The 24,479-nt window shown below is 46.5% G+C and overlaps 3 protein-coding genes and 1 long non-coding RNA gene across 14 annotated transcripts in view; 1 reads left to right on the top strand and 3 right to left on the bottom strand.

Annotated features, from left to right (window-relative positions):
- LOC309845359 (uncharacterized protein) overlaps window positions 1–6,297 on the bottom strand; it is a 151,568-nt gene extending 145,271 nt beyond the window's left edge. For 8 of the 10 annotated variants that reach the window (XR_014301230.1, XR_014301231.1, XR_014301232.1 and 5 more), the window contains exons 1-2: window positions 5,957–6,297; window positions 3,523–3,562 (exon numbers count right to left, since the gene is read on the bottom strand). Coding sequence is in view for 2 of the 10 variants with exons in the window: in XM_082693209.1 (XP_082549335.1) it covers window positions 3,523–3,562; window positions 5,957–6,163 (247 nt within the window). In the remaining 8 variants the exon portion in view is untranslated. Of the gene's footprint in view, window positions 1–1,991; window positions 2,069–3,522; window positions 3,563–5,471 lie in introns of all 10 variants that reach the window. The other 2 variants (XR_014301236.1, XR_014301237.1) reach the window with 2 other exon arrangements.
- A 4,570-nt stretch (window positions 6,298–10,867) lies between these two features.
- HOXA1 (homeobox A1) lies at window positions 10,868–16,892 on the bottom strand. 2 transcript variants are annotated; one of them, XM_082692287.1, is made up of 3 exons: window positions 15,590–16,892; window positions 12,870–13,574; window positions 10,868–12,374 (listed from the first exon to the last, which is right to left on the bottom strand). In XM_082692287.1, the coding sequence occupies exons 2-3, from the start codon at window positions 13,516–13,518 to the stop codon at window positions 12,019–12,021; spliced, it is 1,005 nt and encodes a 334-aa protein (XP_082548413.1). In that variant the 5' UTR covers window positions 13,519–13,574; window positions 15,590–16,892; the 3' UTR covers window positions 10,868–12,018. The 2 variants fall into 2 exon arrangements, with proteins under 2 accessions (XP_082548413.1, XP_082548414.1); XM_082692288.1 differs by lacking the exon at window positions 15,590–16,892 and having other exon boundaries at window positions 12,250–12,374; window positions 12,870–12,964; window positions 13,168–13,529.
- LOC309844912 lies at window positions 13,698–17,480 on the top strand. The gene is made up of 2 exons (XR_014300957.1): window positions 13,698–13,985; window positions 17,345–17,480. It is a non-coding gene; the product is annotated as an uncharacterized lncRNA (long non-coding RNA).
- Window positions 17,024–22,790, bottom strand: HOXA2 (homeobox A2). Its single transcript, XM_082692286.1, has 2 exons — window positions 19,686–22,790; window positions 17,024–19,040 (listed from the first exon to the last, which is right to left on the bottom strand). The coding sequence occupies exons 1-2, from the start codon at window positions 20,074–20,076 to the stop codon at window positions 18,301–18,303; spliced, it is 1,131 nt and encodes a 376-aa protein (XP_082548412.1). The 5' UTR covers window positions 20,077–22,790; the 3' UTR covers window positions 17,024–18,300.
- Window positions 22,791–24,479: the final 1,689 nt, after the last annotated feature.

Here is a 24,479-nt window from a genome sequence, read left to right as displayed (position 1 = left end):
GATATAGGTTGAGAAGGAGAGACAAAAAATAAAAAACTACATTTACAAACTGTGGTAAGTGTGTAAAGGAAACAAAGAAGGTACTAAGTTAAGGCCTGTCTGGAGGAAGCATCATGTAGCTAAGGCCTCAAGAGCTTAGGGAAAAAACAGAGAGGGGGGGATTCGTGTGGGGTTGCAAACTCCCTGGGGAAAAAGAGTATGGTTCTTTGAAGGGACTTCAAGAAGGCGGGTGAACAATGTGAGCAGTGTGGCATCAGGAGGAAAGGCTCTTCCTAAAGAGACATATATGCATGTGCATGTAAAATTGCACAGACATATTAAATTATGAGCAAGTTATCTTTTCTTTTACAGTAGTTCCTAACTGTTTTCCTTTCTAAAACTAAGCCAAAGTTTGTTTGTCTGTTTGTTTTTTTGTTTTAATTTCTTCACCTGTCACATGTTCCAGCACTAGATCTAGAAAAACTGATCACTTGAAACCATAAGAACTCTTTCTGACTTGGTAGCATCCTTAGATTCCATCTACAGAATTTACCCAAAACTAGATTCCCTTTGTCCTAAACATACAATCTCCCCAGGGTCATTTCCATCTACCTTATCCTTCTTTTTCAGCCTTTCTGACACAAATACTTGAAAAGTCCCAAGTTTCTATAATTCTTATTCTCTTCTCTTTCCATTCCCTTGCCTTTCACACTCAAGCTGGGAGCATGTAATTTATGTTAACATTTACCAGACACCTTGTCTTCTCCCACAAATGTCATCATAAAACCTTAGCATTGGACCCAAATCACATATTGATCACTGCCCCAACCAGAACTAAAGGCTTATTCTCAAGTTACACATTTTGGAGAGAAAGGAATGTCCCCTCCAATTGTTCTATAGGACTTTTTAAAATTTTTTATCTATTTATTTTAAGTAATATCTCCACCCAATGCGGATCTCAAACTCATTACCCCGAGATCCAGAGTTACATGCTTTTCTGACTGAGCTAGCTAGGTGCCCCCATTCTATAGAATTTTCATAATAAAATCTTAAAAGCTTATAAATGCCTAACTAAATTCTAATAAAAATATTAATACATAATGTAGTATAACATAAATTAGGTAATAGGTCATTTGCTTCATAATGCTTTATAAACTCCTTGAAAGGGGGTAGTACCTTCTCTTTGTAAAATTTTACATCATCCCTGAATAAATGTCTTAATTAACGAAGGAGAAAAGTCATGAGACAGGATTCAAATAATAAGACACCAAGAAAAACTGCAATAGGAGATTAGAACAGAAGTTCCACGTGGCAGGGAGGGATAGTGGAGGTCAGGAAAAGGTGAAGCCAGAAGGAATTCGTAGGGCCAGAGGAGTAAACCTATAGATGTCTCTCAACTGCACCTGCTGCTGATAGATAGGGAACCAGTCACCTTGCAGAGCTAAAGATGCTCAGTTAGGGACTAGACTGGATGCTTTCAAGTCATTCTCAATTACGAAAGAAAAAAACCAGGGAGAGAAAGAGAATGAGAAAGACAAAAGGTAAGAGAAAGAAAAGTTAGGGGCTCCTGGGTGGCTCAGTCAGTTAACTGTCTGCCTTAGGCTCCCGTCATGACCTGAAGGTCCTGGAATAGAGCCCTGCGCTGGGCTCCCTGCTGAGTCCCTCTCCCTCTCCCTCTACTTGCCACTCCCTTTGTGTGCTTTCTCAATCCCTCCCTCTCACTCTCTGTGTCAAATAAATAAATAAAATTTTAAAAAAGAAAAGTTGGATCAAACGACTTCAGAGGAAGAGTATATACAATGTTTTGAAGAATGAGTGCTGAGAAGCCAGACTACTAGGTTTAAGAGTGAGCTTTGCCACAGCTTTTCTACCTGTGTGACCTCTCTTCTTAGTTTCCTCTTCTTTAAAATAGGGGTTATAATAGTACCTACCTACACTTCACTGTGTAGAGAATTGAAAGGAGCCAAACTGTATAAAGTACTTAGCATAGTGCCTTGCACGATATACGTTACCAACAATTGTCAGCCGCTGTGATATATAAAGGGTCAGCTTCAGAAGAATAACTACTCAAGATGATAAGATAGGAAAGCTGTAAAAATAAAACAGAAAATAGGGGCACCGGGTGGCTCAGTGGGTTAAAGCCTCTGCCTTCATCTCAGGTCATGATCCCAGGGTTCTGGGATCGAGCCCCACATCGGGCTCTCTGCTTAGCAGGGAGCCTGCTTCCCCTTCTCTCTCTGCCTGCCTCTCTGCCTACTTGTGATCTCTGTCAAATAAATAAATTGAAAAAAATAAAAATAAAACAGAAAATAACGTTCTACAACTCGATTAGATAAATTTGCATTTTCTTATTGCGTATAGGGCCATCTTTGCTTTTTTATTTTTATTAAAGATTTTATTTATTTATTTGACAGAGAGAGACACAGCGAGAGAGGGAACACAATCAGGGGAGCAGCAGAAGAAGAGGGAGAAGCAGGCCTCCCACTGAGCTGGGAACTCAATGTGGGGCTCTATTCCAGGACCCTGTGATCATGACCTGAGCAGAAGGCAGACGTTTAATGGCTGAGCAACCCAGCCCCTCAATACAAACATTTTAACACTGAAGTTAAATTTAAGGTTAGTCTGAATTTCATTACTCTCACGTTTTATCTTTTAGCTTGAGATGGAAAATTATTTTATCTCACAGTTTTAACATATGCAGCTTCAACACGTGAGGTTTAACTGTAACAGGCTGCAAATTTAACTTTACTAACCACTCATTATGTAATGGTGGGAAACTTAGAGAACTTCCCTAAGCCTCAGTTTCTCCATCTCCATAGTGTAAATGGGGCTAATAAAACCCACATCATAGGGCTACCATGAAAAAACACTGAGATAATACACTAAGACCCCTAGCTCAATATCTGATACAAAGAAAGCCATCAAAAAATGTTAACATAAAAAAGAAGTTGTCACAACTTACTAAAATCTGGATCTCTTTAATAGAGGTATTATTTTTTAATATATCTATTGAATTGCAAATTAAGTCTTTATGGTCCATAGGGAACATATCAGTGTAGCTACAATGCCCTCACGTTTCAGGGTGCCTGAATTAGGCAGCCACCAGGGAGCTGACATGCTATCTGAGTGGCTTAGGCAGGACAATTAAGAAGCCTGATTTTCTTCTTGATTTTGTCTCTGTCTCATCTGTCAAAGCATACCAAGAATTTCTAAAATGGAAGAAATAAAATGGACCATCCAGTTTCTCTTTATCCACAGGATAAGAGGGATGTGCAGTCCTCCTTTCTGTAGGATTCATGTAGGTAAGTAAGAAGGAAGAAACCCTCTGGTCATATATCTAGTTATTCAAATCTGCTTATTCTTAATAACACTTAGATCTTCAGTATTTAATTATTAGTGTAATTAATTACTATAATTACTATATTTAATATAGTAATTAAATATTGATGCTATTAATATATCAATCCTGAGATTAATTTTGCCTACCATTTTTAATATCCACTTAAGTACATATTAAAGACATAAGCAAATATTTTTTCTTACCACCACTGCTGCTAGCACCTCTGGGCCTCAGTTTCTTCACCTATAAAATAGAAAGACCAAATCAGATGATCTGTGATTCTATAACTAAATATTATCAGTAACATTATACTGTTTGTAATAATGCCAAGTCCTTGTTCACTTATGAAAGTTAGAAAAGTAGGAAAGAGCAAATTATGTTCTTCTCCATACAACTAAATTTGACTTCCTGTAATTGAGTACTGGAAATAATTGGCTTTTAAAACTGGCTCTCTTTAGGCCTCATAATATATTCCTTCAAGTTCTTGTTGAACCTGGTTCCTCTAGTTATTTTCAGTCAAGAAATGCTAAGTTGTTGGGATTTTTTAAAAAAGTTTTATTTATTTAAATAATCTCTACACCCAACATGGGGCTTGAACTCACCACCTCAAGATCAAGAGTCACATGCTTCTCCAACGCAGCCAGCCAGGTGCCCCAAGAGGTGCTAAGTTGTAAACTATGAAGACTAGTGCTTTTGAGTGCAGGTAAATTGTTCTCTTTTTCTTCAAATGTGAATTAGGATTGGATTTACAGTATATAAAATGATCTCATGAAAACTGAGAGATGGAATACCATGCTTTCAAATGTTTCCAATCCTGTGGATGCTAGTTTTCATAGAGACAAAACATCTGTTTTTCATATTAAATATCTCCTCTTTTGTCCACATGTTAGGCATATCACAGACATAACTTTTGAATATAAAGGGTATCTTTCTTCTCCCTGCAAATTATTCTCTTAATCAATTAGTGTCAGATAGGAAAAAAAAGTCTCTTATTGTTAAATTAGTCCTCTCATTGACTTTATTGTTAAATTTGATCTCTCTCTTTAGCTTTGTTTTCATTCAAGTATTTTTCATTTGTTTATTTTCCCAAGAATGTCTAGCTACAGTTTGCATACATGTCTGATATTAAAATCAGATTCTCCAGCTCTCTAATTCTTTACCAATGAGCAATTACCCACTATACCCACTATAGTGCCTGTGTCAAACAGAGATACCCTGATAACTCTACTCCGTAAAGGATTTATGTGGCTGGTCCCATGGAGAAGCAGTACAGTTGAGTGGATCGGAGTCTGGGCTCTGGATTCAGTGGACAAGTTACCTCACATCTTGGACCCCTCCGTTTTCTTAGCTATAAAATCAAAATAATAAAAATATCTCCTTCTTGGGGCTGAGTAAGAATTAAATGAGTTAATGTATGTATAGTATTTGACACAGAGTAATCCTGAATAAATAACAGATTTTTAGGATGTTGAAAAATATAAATTTTAGAGAATTACTTAAAAATCAGTAAGAACTATCACCTTCTTTTATAACTTACGGATCTGAAAATAGAGAAAGGTTAAGAGTTGTGCTGAAGCCCATATAGTGAATGAGAAAAGACTGACTACAGGTGTCCTGAATCACGGTCAATAGCTCTTTCTAAAGGGATCCTCTCTTCAGGTTGCTGGAAGTCGAGGGCCTTGCCCTCAGGACGCTTAAGATCCATTTGGGGAGCCGAGAGGAACAGAAATGGATAGTCTAGCTTACAATCTGAGGTGCTGTGTAACAAAGCATCCTGTGTAAAAGGTGGGGTTTTGACGAGGGCATCAGCTGAAAGGATGGGAAGCAGTAGAGAAACCTTCTAGAGAGAAGTGAGACTTGAGGCAAGCGCCGTTGGACTGCAACTGAATTGAGACGACCTTTGAGAAGCAAGGAGTTTCCCTGACGAGAGAAGCACTCGTCTCTCTAGGAACACCCAGTGTTCAGAAACTTCTCATCACCCCTGCAATCCCCACCTCGACCCTTCAAAACATCTACGTTGAACTAGGAGAATCAGTATGTTACTCAACTAAACATATTTTGGTAATAGCTGGGAGGAAGAACCGAGCAGACCTTAAAATCTCCCTCCCCCTTTCACACCTTAAAAGATGAACTAGGGAACTAGGCTTCCGACCTGAGTCTCTCCTCCCCGGGGAAGACGTGTTCTGCCCCTCATCCGGGGTTCTGGGAATGGAAGCCCCGAGCCCCCCACCAGGAGGAGTCAAGACGCCGCCTAAGGCAGCTGAGGCCGCACCTCGCTGCTCCCGCCGCGTCCCGGAGCACCTGGAAGCAAGGCAGCGCGGGCGGGGAAGGAATGAGGGAACCCAAGGCCTAGTGGCCCCCTGAGACAAAACGGGGCTCTCCACAGCCTCCGGGGAGGTGCCCCCCTCCACGTTCGGCTCGCAGTCAGCCCGCCCCCGGCCGCGGCGGGGAAGCGCCCAGGGCCCAGGCCGGTCCCGCCGCGCCGCGCCGCGCCGCGCGCACACCCGCGAAGCGCCCGGATGCTGCCTCCGCCCCGCTCTGCGTGGGGCCCACGCCGGACGGGAAAGGAGCGGCGGCGTTCGCGGAAGAATTCAGAGACGGAAGGCGGGGAAGCTAAGGAAGGCAAGCCGTCTTCACCTTGGTGGCGGGGCTCCACTCCACTGCTGCGGGGCTCCGAGGACCCGGAGGCCTCTCCCCGCGGCAGGAGCCTCCGCGGGCTGTGCGGACGACGCAGCGCTGCCCCGCGAGCGATCGGCCGAGCCGAGCCTCCGGCAGCTGCCCCGGCGCGTCCCGAAGGGAGGACCTTATTTGTTCCTCAGAATGGGCAGATTCCCGGAACCGCATTGCTGATATCTGGCGGGGAGAGAGGAGAGACCCTACACGTTTAAGTCCTGGCTTTCTGCATTCTCGCTGTGATTCTGTAGCGATTTTTCTTCTAAAAGGAAGCGGGCTAAAATGTCCAGTGCGGCTAAAAAGTATCCCAGTTTAGAAGCAAAAAAAAAAATTTTTTTTTCAATAAATTTTTGTTTTATTTTCGGGTGCGAGCCGTCGCGTATTTTTTCCCTGAAGGCCCAAGCCTAAAATGAAAACGCAGAACAATCTGATTTCTATAAATTAGGTTTGTGACTGGACGTTTTCCTCCACATTTTTTAATAGGAAAAAAATTTAATGGGCTGTTTGAGAAAATGGAGACACATGTTTTAGTCGTGTCTGAAAATGTTGAGAAAAAGAAACGTCGGTCTTTTCATTTGTTTCCAATAAACCCCAAATGCAATCTTTCCAGACTATTTTACAGGACGTAATTGGGGTTTGAGATTGGGTGGGGGGAGGTTCATAGGCTAGGCTCTACCAGCAGAATTGATTGATACTTGCTTTTTGCTGTTCTGCAATCAAAGTTTAGCTGTATTTGAAGGCTCTAAAACACTGGGGATTCCACTGACAGCCAGAAGTATCCTTTTGGGCAGCAGGTTCTGCTGAGATACTAGGACCCCCCTCCAAAAAGGGAAAATGTGGAAAGTTGTGTTGCAAGGAAATTTTATGTTAAACTGTATGTGTATTTGGTACATGAGTGAGTCGTGAAGAAAACTAGGAAATATGGACCAGAACAGCTCCGAAGTCTATACTATCTCATAAACCAAACAGAAACAAACACAGGAAAAGATTAGGGGTAAGACACCTCCTGGAATGTTCCTTGCATCTCTAAGCCCTTTCTAGCTGATGCTGACAATTAATGGAGCTTGAACTTGGGCACAGGCAACTCTTCTGTCCTTTATCCTTCCCTAGGCTAGATTCAAAAACAACGACAACAAATACATGTGTGTGTTGAATTTTATCTGTTCTATTTTTATATTTTAAGAACATGTGTCTTTAACAGCAAGTAGCCCAATATTTTATTCCTCAAACAAGTTGGCAGAAACATTCAACTGGAAAGTTGTTTCAAAGATTCAAGTAATCTTGGTGGCTTCCAAATCAAGGACTTAGTGGATGGCTAGTAATCCAGAAGTGGAAAACTGTAGACCATAACCAGCCTGAAACAAATCACACAGAATAAAGGGGAAGGGGCAAAATCAAATCAGAAATTTCGAATCAAGAAGTGCACTCGCCTCAGATTCTAAGTTGGTTTTTATTTAGGAAGTAAGGGTGGTAATACGAAGTCAAATCAAACCACCTCTTGTGCCTTATCTTTCTAATTCAGAAAATGAGAGGTTGGATAAATGAGCCCCTTTCAGTTATGATCGTCTAGGCACAAGAAGTCCTAAGGCAGAAATTTTGTATTACACACAAAATTACACAAATTACACAGCAGAAGGTCACCAAAGTTAGCTATCTAGTGAGTAGCTTCTCTGATAAGGACAAGCTAACTTGTATTCTTGTGTGTACCGAAAAAAAAATCATAGCACTTCTAGGAGGGAGAGAATTTTATAGTCCCACCCAAAATAAAGATGTTGTCCATGCACTGCTTTCAAAATTTTAGAACAGAAGGGTATCCTGTCATTCAAAACAGTAAATTAAAGACCCAGACTCCTAGAGCTTCTACTACTAGAATGATTATTCTTCGAGAAGAAGCACAAACAGCAGTGACCGTTTCTGGGTGTTGTTTTTTTTTTTCCACAGACGTGCTCAGCCATCAGAAAAGCTTAATAAATCCCTATTTAGTATGCATTTATTCAGTGATTACATGAACTTTGACCTCTGAAGAGCTGTAGCAATTAGCTTCAGTGGCCAACATCTTCTCTCACCATTCCCAACTGGCTTCCTTGGGTCTTCCTTTCTCATCTCAATAGTCCAGGAGAGTAAAAAATTTTAAAGTTGACTTTCTACCTGAGGTACTTGCTTTTGCACAAATGAATCACCCCTTCCTCCTCTCACCTCCTGTCTAAAAAGTCATCTCAGACAGATATTGGGGCTCTGATTGTCGATATTACTCAAATGCAAATGGATTTCAATTCAATCTTGCCCTGCACTCTCGCAAGAAAGATAAGCTCTAACGGCCCAACGAGCCTCATTTCATAGCTCTTGGCATCTGAAATAAATCGGATCTCTTCTGTCAGGCTAATTTAACATTTTTAAAATATTCAATGTAATTTATTTTAAGTCAAATGAAACCTAGTGGATTGGCAGAAAGCTAGAGGAGGGAGGGGAAGGGCAGCTGGAAGCTTCTCTCCCCACCACCACCAAAAAAAAAAAAAAAAAAAAGCCAGGAAGGGAGAGGAAAGTGTTTTAAGTTTCTAGTAAACACTGTTTAGCAAAAGAATAATAGGAAAGTTGCCCCTTTCCCAAAGAGGGATGGAACTATAATTGTTGCCTTTAGCAGAGAGCTCAGATAAACCGCTGGGACTCATTCTAAAGTGACCCATCACTGCATTCATCTCTTCTTGAACTTTCAGTGAACCTGAGATTAAACAGGGGTGAGCAGCTAAGCAGTTTGTTGTTAGCAGCCTTTTCAACAACCCTTTCAGACTGAGTAAATATTGATCGGTTTGAATCTGATTGCCCCAGAGGAAAACACCATGGCATCTGAATAGCCTCCAAAAGTAAACTTTCAAAGGTGAAGCCAAGAGCAGACTTCAGAGCAAGAACTCAACTCAGCCTTAGGTTGGGGACACCCTGAATTTCGGGAGTACTTTGAGTACTCCCGAAGGAAGTGAGGAGAAAATGTTTGAAAACTGGAATTTTGTATTGTAATTATTCCAAGTCTCTAATTGACACTCTTGTCCTTTTTAAATTTATCAATAAAATGTTATTTTCTGTTTTCCATCATTTGTTGTTTCGGTCACCATTGCTGTCATTTTTTAGGGAGCTAACCATGTTCCTCAGAGACCAAAACAGAAAAAGAAAGATCTAGAAATAGGGTGTGATAAGGGCCTCTGATTTAATCGATTGGGACAACTAAAAAGATACAAATGTTTTCCTTGTTGAAAGGTATATTAATGTTTCCTAAATGCATTGCTTGTTAACTGATTTATTCCACGACCTAGAGAAGGCTTTGGATGTTAAGCCATAATTTATTGTTCTCCGCTTTCTCAGCTACATTAAAACCAGTACCTTGAAGACTAGAATCTCCAGGATTCCAGCGGGTCCGACCCTGCTTTTAGATATTGAAATCACGGCAATGGCATGCAAATGACACTTTAACACATTAAAGAATTTGGAAACCAGCCATCTGTTTTGCTGTGTGGCCTTACACTAATAAACAAAAGATACTGTATAAGGCCAGGGTGGGAAATGAAAGAAAGAGTTGGCCGACTTTGAAGTTCTCCTCCATCCACTTGAGTCTTTCAGAGGCAACCCCAGAGCCCAGGATCCCAGAGCCGAGGGGAGGGCAGCGGGTGCCCTTGATATGGCCGCAGCAACTGCGCTTGCAAAGTCCAGGCTTGCCCCCTTTGACAGAAGTACAGGAAATCTCCTGGGTGCTCTAGGAGGCCTGCAAATTCCAAGTTTTTGTAGGCTTTCTCCTCCCTCTGCCAGCCCATCCTTTGTAAAACCCGCTTTAGAGAGGAAGGAAGTCGTACGCCTGTATTTGTGATGTTGTATTTCTCCTCTACCCCTGGAGCTAAATTAAAGCCTCTGAAAATGTGTGATGGTAAAGGAAAAGTGGTAAGAGGTCTGGGAGAAGAGCCATTTTGAACTTTAATTTGCTGGCTTCCTCTGTTAAAGAGCAGACACTTGCCTCAGTTGGAAGCTACTTGAACATCGAAAGACTTCAGGGCAGCTTTCAGAAGTTCACCTGGAAGAATCTTTTGAGCCCGGAGAAGAAAATAAAAACTTTTTTCCTGGGTTAGGGGATTAGAACTGGGTTATGGGTTAGAGCAGACCCATTATGGCCATGCTGGCTATAACATCAAAGCTGAATCTGATGGGAGTGAGATGTGTAACCCAGAGTGGGTGGGCAGGAGGCAGGACATGTAGAGAGTGGCAGGAAGGGATGGACATTGACAGGAGGGATGGGAGGAGAGATGCAGCAGGCTTCTGAAAACAGACCATGCTCAGTTTAAAGGGTGGAATATACTGGAACACTGCCTGACAAGCCAAAAAAGAAAAGGGGTGAGGTGGAGGCCTCATCCTCAAACAGCTTTATACTGGAGCTCATTAAATGTGAATCTCTTAGCTCTTGGTTCACTGATGTGAGGAAAGACGGACTGAAGAGTTTGGGTTTTTGAAGGGAGTTCTGTTTATATATATGTCAACATTCAGTTGGAGGTGAAAAGGTTAGCACTTGACCCAGGAAGTATCCATGTTTGTTTCAAAAATAGATCCGCTTCATAAATTTCTTCACCATTCATTTTTTTCCATTATGAACTTGGATTATTTAATAAAGGAACTATTGTTATTTTAAAGAAAATCAACCTATTAAATAGGCATTAGCTAGGTGCTATGACACACATAGGGGAAATTTCAGCTTCACAATGGAAAGCATTTACGTTTTTTCAAGAAAAGGCTCACCTCTGAAAGTACACGCCAGCCTCCCCCCCACCACCCACGTGAAATGAACCAACATTGTTGGAACCAACAAATTGTAGCCAAGCCAAATACAGGGATGCTTAAGCATATGTGAAACTTGAATATATTTATTACAGACATCTTAAGACCCGTAAACTCTGCTCTGGATCATATTACTCCAGGATCTCAGAGCTGTTCATGATTGTACAGGAAAGGGGGAATATCATAGGCTCACAAAGAATAACTGATATAACTCAGTGTGGGGCTTTAGGGACATCAAAACATTGTGCGACATGCAAAAGACTATTCACGAATCACACAAAATATACATTCATTGTGCCATCCATCACATTAACAGTTGAGCTGAAAATACATCATATCCAGCTAAGATAACTGTGGAAGGGAGAAGCTGCTTTGAATAATACCTCTAGGTTCTGAATAATCCAGCACAAATTTTAAATAGAGTGTGGGCAGAGAAACAATCAAGGGGTGGGGATGGGGAGAGACTTAGCACAGGAAGCAAGGTTTTTGAACCTTGTGTTCTGTAGGCCTTCTTAACTCACTGAAAGAACAAATGCAGGCTACCCTCTGAGGCATCTGACTGAGTTTAAGTGAGCAATTTTATTCTTTAACCCATAATCACATATAAAATTGTACCAGCTTTGAGTTACCCACCCTGTTTTAGTCACTTAATCTAAACATTTCTAGAAAATCTGTATAAAGATAAATCTCTCAGGACAAAGTATTTACAACCAGCAAACACACACATGAAATTGAATTAAATAAAAGGATGAATTAATTGTGTAAACATGCTCATAGTGCAGCTCTTCTTTATGAGCTCCTGGACTCTCCTTTCTCTCCTACTTTAAGGGCAAAGTAGGGGAGAACTGTAAATATACAGGCAGGTAAAAGGCCTTCTTCTGACATGTTTCTGCTGGCAAAGGAGACTATACTCCAAAGGACATCTGAAAGAATGGATTCTGTGGAAATATCCTAAAAGTAGGGAAGGGTGTTGGGGCTGTCAAAAAATTAATTATGGCACCTACTCTTCATCAAGGAGTTAGCACACACACCCAATCAAGCCTCTAATCTAGAATTCTCTGGAAACACATTATCCTGGCCAGGAGCTTCCCAGATAGGATCAGAAAGGAAGAAAGAGACTGTAAATGGAAAGGAAGATAAGCTAAGAATGTGCTTTGGGTAAGAAGTCTCCAGCTCTCAGAGTAGCCTGGGCTGCGGAGTCTGGGGCTGGGTGGGCCTCAGTGGGAGGTAGTCAGAGTGTCTGAGGTAGAAGATCCCGGGGAAGGAATGCAGGGCGAAGAGCTGGACTTCTCTGAGGATTCCTCAGCCTTCTCCTCACTTCCTGGCGGGGTGGCAGGAGAGATGGGCAAGAGGCCCTCCTTCTCTCGTTTCTTCTGCTTCATCCGGCGGTTCTGGAACCAGATCTTCACCTGGGTCTCATTGAGCTGCAGGGATGCAGCAATCTCCACCCTACGGGCCCGCGTCAGGTACTTATTGAAGTGGAACTCCTTTTCCAGCTCAGTGAGCTGCTTGGTGGTGAAGTTGGTGCGCACTGCATTGGGTTGACCCACGTAGCCGTACTCTCCAACTTTCCCTGCGGGCATGGTGGGGAGCGATGAGAGAGAAGGGTAAACATTTTTACAATGCATAGAAGATTCCCTACACGCTCCAGAGCAACATTCAGGTAAAGAGGGTAAAGAGGTAAAGAGAATTTCGCCACAGAAACTGGGCTGGGTGACTGATGAGGTGTAAAGTGTTAATCCAAAGTCAACCATTAGCATGGTCAGACCGTGATTAATGGAGGCTGGAGATATTAACGGAACCAGACACCACCACCACCCACACACCCCTACCCACTTCCTACTCCAGAACCTCTAAAAACTCAGCCCTTTGAGAAACACAACAATCCCAGATGCTCCTCTGCCCCACACACCTGGGCAATCTCTCCACATAGAACAACACCGGTGGGAAGCAAGAAGTTTTGTTTGTTGTTGTTGTTGTTGTTTTAAGTATTAATTTTCCTTGGCAACTAAGCAAACAGGGTCCTTCCAGAACCATTAAGGAACATGCAAGGAATGGCAAGACTGACCTGTTTTGGGAGGGTTTCTTTTGACTTTCATCCAGTCAAAGGTCTGCGCTGGAGAAGAGGTCTCTGATGTAGGGGAGCGACAGGCTTCTTGGTGGCTGGCGTGGAGAGGGGACAAGGAGTTATTATACGTGGCCAGGGCCAGGCTCTGGTGCTCTTGTCCATATGAGTGGTGAATGTACTGAGGCGAGCCCACCGCGCCCCCAGCATAACCCTGGTGGTGGTGGTGATGCTGGACCATGGGAGATGAGAGATTTCCAGAGTAAACTGCGGGAGCGCACGAGGGGTACCCACCACTTACTTCTGCTTCCTGATTTAACGCGTAAGAGCTGTAAGGCGCGCCGAAGTTCTGCGCGCTGTAGCTTGGACCACAACTCGAATGGGAGTAGGACACCCCCAGGTTCCCGGGAGTCTGGTAGGTGGCCGGTTGGGGGTGGTGATGGTGGTGGTGGTGGTGGTGGGGCGGGCTGATCTGCACCCCCCTGCCCACTAGGAAGCGGTCGTCGCCGCCACAGCTGTTAGCACTGACCGCGCACGACTGGAAAGTTGTAATTCCATGGTCGGAAGGGTAGGCTCGAGCTGAGCAGGTCCCTGAGTCGCCACCGCTGAGGATAGGGTATTCCAGGAAGGAGCTCATTCTTGCATTGTCCATCTGTCACTGAGGGACGGGGTCCTGCGAAGCCCTGGGTGACCGTGCCAACTTTCTCACTTCCTCCATGGGGCCGGAGAAGAAAAATGATATGAATGTACAGTGCGCAAGAGGGGGGGCGCGAGGGCGGAGGGCGCAAGGGGAGGGGCACGTGACTAAGTCAGCCAATGGCGGAGCCTCCTGCGAAAGTTTGCTGGCTCCCGCGGTGATGGATCACCGTTTCAGTGGCATTTAAATCCCCGGCGCTCCTCAGTCTAGGTGACGCGCAGTCGCCCCCCCAGGCAGCCCAGGCGGCGGCTGCATCTGCGGCGCCTGCAAGGGCAGATTTCGGAGCTCTGGGCCGAAGGGGAGCAGAAGACACCCTCTGCGCGGGCCGACTCCGCTCTCCCCCCCTCCGGGAGGTGGGGGCTGGGAGCCATCCTCGTCTCCGCCCCCTCCCCACCGCGCACTGAGAGATGAACTGGCAAGAGGTGAGAAGGGAAGAGGGCTCCGTCTCTCTTGGGTCGGGAATCAGTGGGCCAGAGCTCGCTGGTCTGCCACTAGCTCAGGTTCCGAGCCCGCAGTGCGCGGAGCAGGAAGGGTAGCTCCCCGGGCGCTTTCGCTACACAGTCCCTGCTGTGGTGCCGGGGCAGTAAGGCGCGCAGAGGACAGTGGAGTAGGACGAGGCCAGGCCACCAGCTCTCCAAGCTCCGCAGGGAGAGGGAAGTGCGCAGAGGATTGCCTGGAGAATCCCGGGTGGGCGTGCGGGGGACAAGGGGAAAACAAAACAAAACAAAACAAAAACTTCCCTTCTCCAAGGAGGTTCTCCGAAGCCTACTCCCTCCACCCCAACCGATTATTAGCAAGGCAATGTGGAGGTTCTGTAATTCGACGCTCGGGAGCGGGGGATTGGTAGTAGTTAAGCTTGCCGGAAAAGGCCGGGGGTGGCCGTGCTCTTCGCCCTCCCTCTCTCCTCGCTCTCCGCCCCTTTCTCCTCCCCACTCAGCTTTGCTCCGGGAACCAGCCCTACGGGATCCGGAGCTGCTCGGCGGCTGGATTTTGAAGGGTAGGAGGCGGGGGAGAAAGATGACGCTAGCGGACGTGGCCAGCGTGGGGGCCGGGCGGCGCGCTGCAGGCCATCTGCCGGCTCCCTGGGATCCAGGAGCCTGCGCGCTCCGGCTAGGGCCTCAAAGGGCGAGACCACAGCCCAACAAAATACGCTGGACACCACCACCCCCCCCCCCGACAATGGTGCTCGCTTTCTGGAGGGGGAATGTTAGGAGTGGTAGGGTTTCCTTTATCCACTAGCCGCCGCCCCCCCCCCCATTCTACTCCACGTCTGAAGTGGGTAGGGGCTGGCAGGTGGGAGGGGCGGTGGACAGATGGCTGATGGTGAACGGGACATTTTCTTCTTCCCCAACAACACCTCCTCCCCTTTGTAACTGACTGTGTAGTTCCTTGTGCGAACCTTCAAGTCTTTCCCTAGAGAGACGCGTGCAAATCCGAGCGTCATCCCAGGCCAGGGGTCCTGTTCTCCATCACCTTCATCCTACCCTGATGCTGACGGGGTCGTTAATTGCTGTTTACTATTGGGTTTCGTGTCAACCCTTGGCTTGTAGAGAGAAAATGCCAAACTGAGACCGAGAATTGATGCATTCTTAGGTAAAAGAAATCCAGAGGTCATACAAGAAGCTTTGCAGGCGATGCAGTATAGATTTTTCCCTGACCATGTTTACCACATCAGAATCGGACAGATAAAATTTATCTGAGGATGGGGTTCCCACTCCCCTCTAGCTTTCCCTCCCCAGTTAGAAGAAGGAAGTTTTGCTTGAGGCATGCACATTTCAAATGTTAGTCAACCTTTCTGCATTCTGTTTTCCACAAACAGAAGTCTCCCTCCCTCCCCCCAACCTGCCCCCACCCATAAGGGGAACCCTTGCAGACATTTGACTACAGAGTCCCTCAGTAGCAAAGAAGCATTTACCCCCAAACATTTTCTTTCGAAATGGTATTTTTCTGTGACCCTTGACCCATCCCCAACCACGGTTAAGAGAGAGCAGGGATAGGAAAGGAATTCCTGCCCCAATTTCAGCACCTGGGGATGTTCATCTTCAGGAAGGGAAAAGGAAAGGCGGCCTTCCTGGAGGCGGCTTCCTTGGGAGCTCCAGACTTCCAACGATGGGAGAGAAGGGGCTCCTGTAGAGGAGGAGGTAGGAGGTGAGAGGGTCGGTGTAGGCATTGCGGACGATCAGCTTTCCGAACCAAAGGACGTTCTTTCCCCTGGCCTCATTCTTGTCCCTTTGTTGGCTTCTGAACAGCCTGGGTTCGCGCAACCCCCTTCGCCGCAGGACTTGAGCCACAAAGCCGCCAGGGGCCTCAACCGCTCTCCTTCCTCTGCTAGTTCTCGGTCTCGGCGCTCCACTCCTTCCACTTCTCTTCCTCCCTCCCGGCCTCATTCCCGCGCCAGCACGGGAGGGAGTGTGTTTCTTGGGACCACATGCATGCGCTTGCACGTAAGCCCGCAAGGACTCGGGCCGGCGACCGACCCACCTCCGCGCACTGCTCCCGGCTCCCGGCAGGCCAGACTCCTGAAGCCGAGCCTGCTCCGCCCCGGCTGGCCGCCCAGAGCGCTGCTCTCCCGGTGTTGCTTACAAAGGCAGTTTAGTCTGGCCTCGAGCCCGTGAGGCTTCCGTAGCTCCGTGCTTTCCCCACCCTCACGAAAACCCGGGGTTCATACCGCCTTGTACAAGACCCTGGTTTTCTGAGCGTGTAGGCCAGCTCCCCACGACTCGTGCAAAAGTCTCTATAAATGCCCTGGGAGAGTGGGCGAAAGGAGAGCTCGGTTACTATTTAAATGATGGCCCGCGAGCGGCTTGCTAGCCTCAAAGTGCCTCTTTCAGGGCTCTTCTACTAGAAAGGGAAGGAGCAAGGAGGAGACAAAACGCCGCCGAGGCCCGGAGCTGTTCATGGCATCCGCAGCTCAGCCAAGCTGTTGTTTTAAAAGAGCAATAAAAATGAATTATGACTAAACGCCTTCTAACTTAATGCTTTCGGACGGGGATCCCGGGCAAATACGTAAGAGGATTTTTATTTGTGCATGTGTTCCTGCAATTGATCTCTTTGATGACATTCTCATTCATAGAAAGCGTTTGATTTATGAGCGTAGGACGAATCGCAAACAGCAGCGGCGCAGCCCTGGCTGCGGCCGGGCCGCTCTGCTCAACTCCGCGCCTGGGGCTGGAGACCCGCCGGGTCCTCACACGCCTCCGCCGCTGCCAGGATTCAGGGGGCAAGGGGCTGGAGAAGGGTAGGTTGCAAACCCATGGAGAAAGACCATGATTTCAGCGTAACTTCCAAGCCTTAGCTATTAAGAGCCGGGTTCCTAAATCAACCCGCCCCCCTGCACATGTTGCTTACAGGCTGCGTTTTCTCACGGTAAGTTAGTAGCGATCACAGCAGAGCTCAGGGAGGGAAAAAAAACAGCATGGGGATATGTAAGAAGGGGGAAAAAAAAAACAGAACAACCCAGTAACGTGCCCTAGATCACATTTTATTGATATTTCATTTAAAGTGCTTTTTCTCCTTCTCTCTCTAGAAACTGGGTTAATTTATAACCTGGGGCGCAGAAACTCTCCATTTTAAATCTCAACTTGGTAACCTGACTTCACAGCTTTAATGATCCATTATTTGTCATGTAAACAGATTTAAGAATGAAATATTGATTTTTCTATCCCTGAAAAAAGAATCCTAGAATGACTGAACCAGAGGATTGGAGAGAACCCTTTCTGAAGTGCATTTTCCAGCCAGTAACCATTGTTTTGTTTTGTTTTTGTTTTTCTCTACCTTTTAGGTCTGTTTGCCTGGACCCATCAACAGCTGGGAGACTAATCAACCACACTGAAAATGTTTCCGGGATTGTGGGGGAGGGGTTGGAATGTAGATGTTTGAAACAAATGTGTATAAATAAATGAATTGTTGATAACTTATTTATTGACCTGAAGACTGGTAGCTTGTTAAAGAAACTCCATGTTTCTCCTTCCTGGAGTTGGGGTTTCTGTAGGCACTTTATTTCTCCACTTTCAAAGGCTTGGGCTTGGCCCAACTCTGAGGCTGCCCAATCCCGCTTCTATTACCAATTTAAATCTATGGCTTGAACCTCTACACTAAAAAACCAAATCCATTCCCTTTAAAAAGAAAGAAAAAAAAGAAAGAGAAAAATACTTCTTGGAAGTCCTAACCATTTTCTGGCTTTCTTTTCGTTGGTGTCTATTGAAGACTTTGAACATGCCCCCTTAATAAATATATTAAAATTGAAAAAAGAAGATGAATTGTGACCAGAATTTTATTTACCAAGTTAGACTAAAGGAGGAAAAAGAAACCGTTATGAGCCTTGAGAAAGAGGGGGGGAAGAAAAAAAATAAGAAAGCTACTTATAGCAAAGGAGAATTTATTCTACCAAAAATACTCATGACAATGCATCCTAAGGTAATACAAAAATAAAAAGAAAGTGAAGATACAATTATATGATCACTTTCTTGCAGGCCTCATATATTGCTTTCAGAAAATCACATAGAGGGTAGTTGGATTCAATTTAGAACAACTAAAACTCCAAAATAATCTGTAAAAGATGGCCCTGAAACTGGACCAGGAGACTCACTAAACAGAACATCTTCCACATTTAGAGGACAGAGAGGGTAGGTCAAGAAGAAAAGAAAATAAAAATCAACTCTCTCGGAATAAAAGAAGGCCAAACCACCTGGTCAAAGGGGTTTTTGTTTTGTGATGCTTTGTTTTGCTTTAATGTTTTTAGTAATTCAGATGCTGCAAGTCGATTGTGGTGAGTGTGTCTGTAAAAAAGTCAAAGCTGTCAGCTGAAATATCTACGGGACTGTCCAGGGAACCTGGCAAACTGGGCGAGACAGCATCTGAAAGCTGCAGGCAGGAATCTGTGGAAAAAACGTTAAAGTCCTGCAAAGAGGGGACCTCGAGGGCCTCGGGACTGTCATTGTTTAGGCCAGAGCCACAGTTCTGGCCCATTGTTGACAAGCAGTTAGAAACAGTGGGTGACTGGTGCTGAAAATGTTTCAGATTTTTCTCATTGCTGGTTAGAGGCGAAACTGGGAAACTTTGGGAGTCGCCATTGTGTCCATTGGGAGCCTGCTGCTGAGAGAGGGCATTTTGCTGAAAAGTGTAACCTTCCCTCTCCAGAAGGGCCCCAGAGACGCTGAGGGCTTGCTCAAAGAGCGACTTCTCCTCCTCGTCCTCCTCCACTTTCTCAGAGTCTTCCAGGCTTTTAAATTTCCCTTCGCTGTTTTGGTTCTCCTTGCACTGGGTCTGCCTCTTGTGCTTCATCCTCCGGTTCTGAAACCACACTTTCACTTGTCTCTCAGTCAAATCCAGCAGTGCTGCAATTTCCACCCTTCGGGGTCTGCAAAGGTACTTGTTGAAATGAAATTCTTTTTCCAGCTCTAAAAGCTGCGTGTTGGTGTAAGCAGTTCTCAGGCGCCTCGAGCCCCCGCCGCTGCCATCGGCGATTTCCAGGGATTCTGCGGAAAGGGAAACCAACAAGAGACACACGCACAGTTGGAGGTGGAGGGGTCCGAGCGGGGTTATTCCACTGGAGAATAAATATAGCAGAAAAGATCAACTGCAACAAAATGGCCGCCCCTGGATGCAGTAGAGCTATTGTGCTGCCTTTCCTGGGAGCCCAACCGGGGGAGACCCCATCTCTTCCACCTCCATCAGATTCCTGCCTGTGGCTCCCCCCAACCTCTCCATCCGGGAGCAAACTTTATATTAGCCACACCACAATTTATAATTAATGCATCAGCTGCTTAGCTGAGCAAGAGCGATCTATCACTCTTCATTACTGTCAAAAAGCCAAACTCTAGGACAACTAGACAAGAGGAGGTCAGTTCCAACTCAAATAAATCATCCCACGTTACACAAGTTAGGGAAAGTTTCCCCCCCTTTCTTAAAAATATATATATGTCTCATTGTGCAGCGCAGGATCCCTTTTCTCTCCATCAAACCCACTCCTGAGCCCACAGGGGAAGGGAAGGCAGCCAAGCATCTCTCCCTCTCTCTCCCCCTTCTCTCCCAGCCCACGCTCCCCTCCCCCATAACCGCTCCCCGGGCAGCCCAGAAGGGGAGAAGGGTCCCGGGACCTGGGGCCAAGTCTCTGGACTGACCTTTGTGGCTGAGGCAGGCAGGGCCGGTGGCGGCGGCGGCGGCGGCGGCGGCAGAGGCGGGCGGCAGCGCGGTTTTCTTGGCCGCCTTCTTCTCCTTCATCCAGGGGTACTCGGGCGGCTGCAGGGCGCCGGCGGGCACTGGGCTGCCGCGGCTGCCCGCGGGGCTCGGCTTGGGGCGGCCGCCAGCGCCGTGGCGAGGGTGACTGCCCGGGTTCAGGCTGGGAATGGTCTGCTCAAAAGGAGGAGGAATCAGTGTCGAGTGTGAAAGCGTCGAGGTCTTGATTGATGAACTTTGAAATGTATCAGCGACAGGGGGAAAAGATGTCAGGCACTCAGCGAGCGACGGCTGGCTATTGATAAAACCAATCTCTCGCTCAAATTCGTAATTCATGGCCTTCTCCTTGGAGCCCCCTCGGAGAAAAAGTTCCCTCTTCTGGAGGGGCTTTGGGGGGGCAAGGCCCAGGAAAAAGGCGAGAGCAGAGGGAAAAAAAAATCTATCATAGAAGATCGCTGCTGGGGTGTTTTTTTTCTAATTCACTGATTACAGCCGTATGGGGACCGCGCTACTATTAAACTATTGAATTCATGGAGACAAGGTTGAAATTGGACCGAATTGGCTGTCACATGATTGCTTCTGCCCAATGACAATTTGGGCTTTAATCAAAAGAAGCCACTGTCTGTTTGATTGATCCAAAAAAGTCGGGAAGGAACGCCTCATTGGGGGCCAGCGAGGCTTTATTTACACTTTTTTCAGGGCAAAAATACATATATGTGGGTGTGGGTGGGGATGCCCGGGAGTGCGTGGGGGCGAGGGTGCCTTCCTGCCTCCTGATTAGCACAGATCTGGTGTGTGCGTCTGGGAGTGTGTGGAGTGTGAGTGTGTGCGAGTGTGAGCCCTGCTGCCGGGCCCGCCGGCGGCCGCCCTCTGCCTCCCCCGCACACTCCGCGCATTGTTTGGGACTGTCGGGAAGACGCCTCGCACCTCACAAATCATTTAAGCACCTCAGTCTGACGCCTGCAGTCATTAACAAAGTAATCCATTAATCTTCAAAGTTTTGACACCCGAGAGCCCCGCATCCCAGCCACATAAGTTCTGCTAAGGCAGGAGGAAGGAGCAGAGGGAGAGGGGAGATGAGACCGGGAGAAGAAAGAGAGAGGGAAGAGGGAAGGAGGGAGGGAGGAAAGGAGGGAGAGAAGGAGAGGGAAGAGAGAGAGAGAGAGAGAAGAGAGAGGAGACACAGAAAAGAGAGGGTTCATTTTGGGGGTCTCCCCTCTTTTATTTCCTTTTCCTCCTCCGCCTTTTCTAAAACCAGTTTCTGGATCTCGGAAGTGATCTGTTTTCCTTCCTCCCCGTCTTTCACTCTTTTCTTCTTTTTCCCTCTTCTCCCCTCTCCTCTTCCCTCTCACTTCTATCCATCTCTCCTTCCCCAAACCCCTCCCGCATGCCCTCACCCCCCCACCCCTCCAAAGCCCAGCTCGGAGTCCGCGCCCTCGGACCCGGACCCTGGCCCATTGTTAGCCGGCTTTTCCACGGCAGCTATGCATCTGGCTCCAGAGGGAAGCGGAAGACGGGAGGCGGCTCTCGAAGCTTCCCAGCCTTCCTGTGCCATCAACTTTTCAAGAGTGGCTCGAGAAAGATAGATGCATGTGCCAAGCAAGACAACAACCCCAGGTCCATGTGTCCAAATCCCTGTAGCCAGGGCGGCGGCCACCCAAAGCAGTGCCACCTGGAGCAGGCTCCTGCGGCTCCTGGCATTCTGGGTTTCATACCCGTAGGGCTCGGGTGCGGTGAGTATTTCTGATTTCCAGGAAGTCTGTTGGAAGTTAGCAGCAGGGAGGGAGAAGGCGCTTGTTCCTTTCTCTCTCTCTCTCTTTTCTTTTTCTTTTTCTTTTTCTCTCCTTCTTCTCCTGGTCCTTGTAGCTCTGATTGTGGGCTTCTGGGTTCAGATGCAAAACGTGCTCCCTGGCATCCCAGATTGTCTCCTGCACCTTTCTGCTCCTTGGCCACCTGGGATGTTTGCACTCAGGTTCTGCTGCGGGAAACAGTACCGCAGGTGAGAGAGGGCAACCTCAGGAGGAATTATAAAGGTTCTCTATTCTCTATTCACGCTTTCTTTTTTTCCAATTCGGAGACTTGAAACTGAGGGCATCTTGGACTGTGCTGGAGGTTTCAAAAGATAACACCTTTAGGTACCAAACAATAACTTTTTAAAAATCCACCGAGCCAGAAAGAGGGGAAGAGGCTGAGAGAGAAATCTGAAGGTATCTCTTTTCCCTCAGACCCTGAGGATGAAGATTCGCTTTTGCTTCCTTTGAAATGGACCAAGTGATCAGACTCCCCCAGGCCGGCAGGCATCCGTGGCAGGAAAATAAATCATTCTGATGGCCAGGGAGAGAGAGGTTGGTGGGGGAAAGAAATCTACGCGGAAAACAAGAAAGGCCAACCGCGGCACAAGGCTAGGACTCCATTTCTGAGGCCGGCATCAAAGGGGGCTTGGGTAGAAATTAGATATAAAGTGGCCTCCATCATTGACTAGCCCAGAGCATCGCCTTACAGATAGAGATGCTATTTTGGAAAATGTGAGGTTTTTCAGTTTTCTTGCTTTTATTCCAAACAAAGCTCTGAAGGAAGTCTGGGTGCGATCAATCTTGCTCACCAAAAGCCTTGACAGCTTCTGGCCCTTAAGAACACATTTCAGCTTCGAGCTCTTTCCAAGATCAAATGTGGCCGAGCAAAGAGGAGAGCAGGAAACGCAAGTAAACAAGGAAAACTAGTCTTTTTAAAGATCTTTTTGGCAGCAGGAAGAGTTATAAGGCGGCTTTTAGGAAAGGTGCTTTTGCACATTCTGGGATAGTGGCTTTGGCATTTGTTGTTACAGAAATAATATTGAGGGGTTGAGGGGAGGGGGAGTTAAGGAGAGGGAACAGCGCTGCCCCCATATCGCTGAGGCTTTGTCAGGGGCTGCGTGGGTGAGAGCTTTCTGCTCGCCTCAGCGGCCTTAATTCAAATACCATCTGGAAGCAAACCCTTTTCTTTGACCATTCAACACTGAAATCTTCCCCAAATCTATTACTTTAACTCAGGAATATTTCAATAAGGACTTATTTTTAATATCTTAGAAGCTGAAGGTGAGATCAATATTTTTTTCTTTGAAACCTAAAATGAATGTTTTGACTGCTAAGATATGGGAAATCATACTGGAATCTCATTTAAAAATCCGTGCCCTGAGGGAAGGAGGATGCCTCCAAACCAGTCGCCTCTCAGCTAAACGGTAGATTTTAGAAATGGGTTCAAACAGTGGTGTCTCCGAAAGATTTTCCTCTGTGAACGGATAGCGCTGGCTAGCTCGTTCTCTCTCTCTCTCTCTCTCTCTCTCCCTCACACTCTATCTCCACTGTTCCTTATTTTGCCAGGTAATTTTATATATGTCTGTAAAATTATTACTCATAGAAAGACTTCTGTGGTTGCTTAGCCTGTTCAGTTCAGATCTGAACAACCAAAACAGCGGAAGCTCCAGTCCTCACAAAGACTGGATTTCCAGCCTCTGCATTTCTGAGGTGCGCCATATTTTGGCAGGGAGGTTGGGGTGGGGTGGGGAGCAAATCTATTCCTTCCATAACCCAAGCTCTTTAAAAATCCAGAAAAACATATATGTGTCTCAAGAGCTCCAGACAGATGTGGGAGAAGCATCTCTGGCTGTGAGAGAAACACCCAGATCTCTACAGCTCCCTGGCTTTGCATCTTCCGAGAGCATTTTTCTTTTTCTTAAAATGTGAGTAGGTCCCCTAAAAGCAGCTTCTGTGGACCCAGGAGATACCCCAAAATGGCTCCAGGGCCTATTTCTAAAGATCATCTGAGGGAGCTTCTCAGGGGAAAGATAGAGGCCATGATGATGGATATTTTGGATTGCAAACAAAATGGCGACATTTTTCATCTCCGTCTCTGAAAGATACAATCCAGGGAGAAGGAGGATTTATTTCTCACATCAGATGCTTCTGATCCGAGACGCAGGTGGTTTCTCACTTCCAATTTAGAAAGGGAATGTTGATGGGGATACAGTCCTGAGGTTTTCACTTTCTGAATTTGGTTCCTTCTCCAAGCAATTCTTTAATATAAAAATAAAAATATTTCCCTTTCCTGTGCCTGCTTTTGGTCTGCCAGCCAGTGAGCTGGCAGCCCTATCTCCAATCCAGGAGTAGAAATGTAATGTTTAGCTCTTGCAGCATCAAATGAAAGAAGTACTTATAAAATTGCATTTTTATTAGAAAGATACCAATCTCCTTTCTTTCTCCTCCTCCCCGGGGCCATAAAAGGAGAGTGAGGAGGGATGAAGGAGAGGAAATAAATCCAGGGGATGCCAAATCCTAAATTCCGGGATGAAGAAGAAGCTGGGACGCCAGCAGTCCAGGAAGGGCTTGGGGAGGCTCCTGGGAGTTCAGCCTTTCTTCTGCTGGATACCTGGGTGAAGCTCTGTCTCCTTCGAGCCTCCTAGCTCCAGTGGCGATTTTAAGAGTCATTCTCTCCTCTTGGAGCGATAAGAGACTGAAGAGCATCCACAGAGAGTCCGTTTGCTCCAGAAAATGCTCTGCATCCTCCGCATGGCTCATGATTCCCAGGGTTCAAGCATTGGCTGGTCCGCTTTGACCTGGAGGAAGATCTTGGAGAAGACATCCCTGCCTTACTCCCCAGCGGGGCCGATCAGGCACCTGTGCGTCCCCGCCCCGCTTCAGGCCGGCTGCCTTTTGTTTGTCCCGCAGTCAGCAGCTCGCAGCCCCTGCGGGGCCGCGCAGGCC

The sequence above is a fragment of the Mustela nivalis genome (genome assembly GCF_964662115.1).
Source record: "Mustela nivalis genome assembly, chromosome: 12".
In the NCBI taxonomy this organism is placed as follows: domain Eukaryota; kingdom Metazoa; phylum Chordata; class Mammalia; order Carnivora; family Mustelidae; genus Mustela; species Mustela nivalis.
Note: the sequence above shows the minus strand (reverse complement) of the source record. Positions and strands in the feature narration are given on the sequence as shown.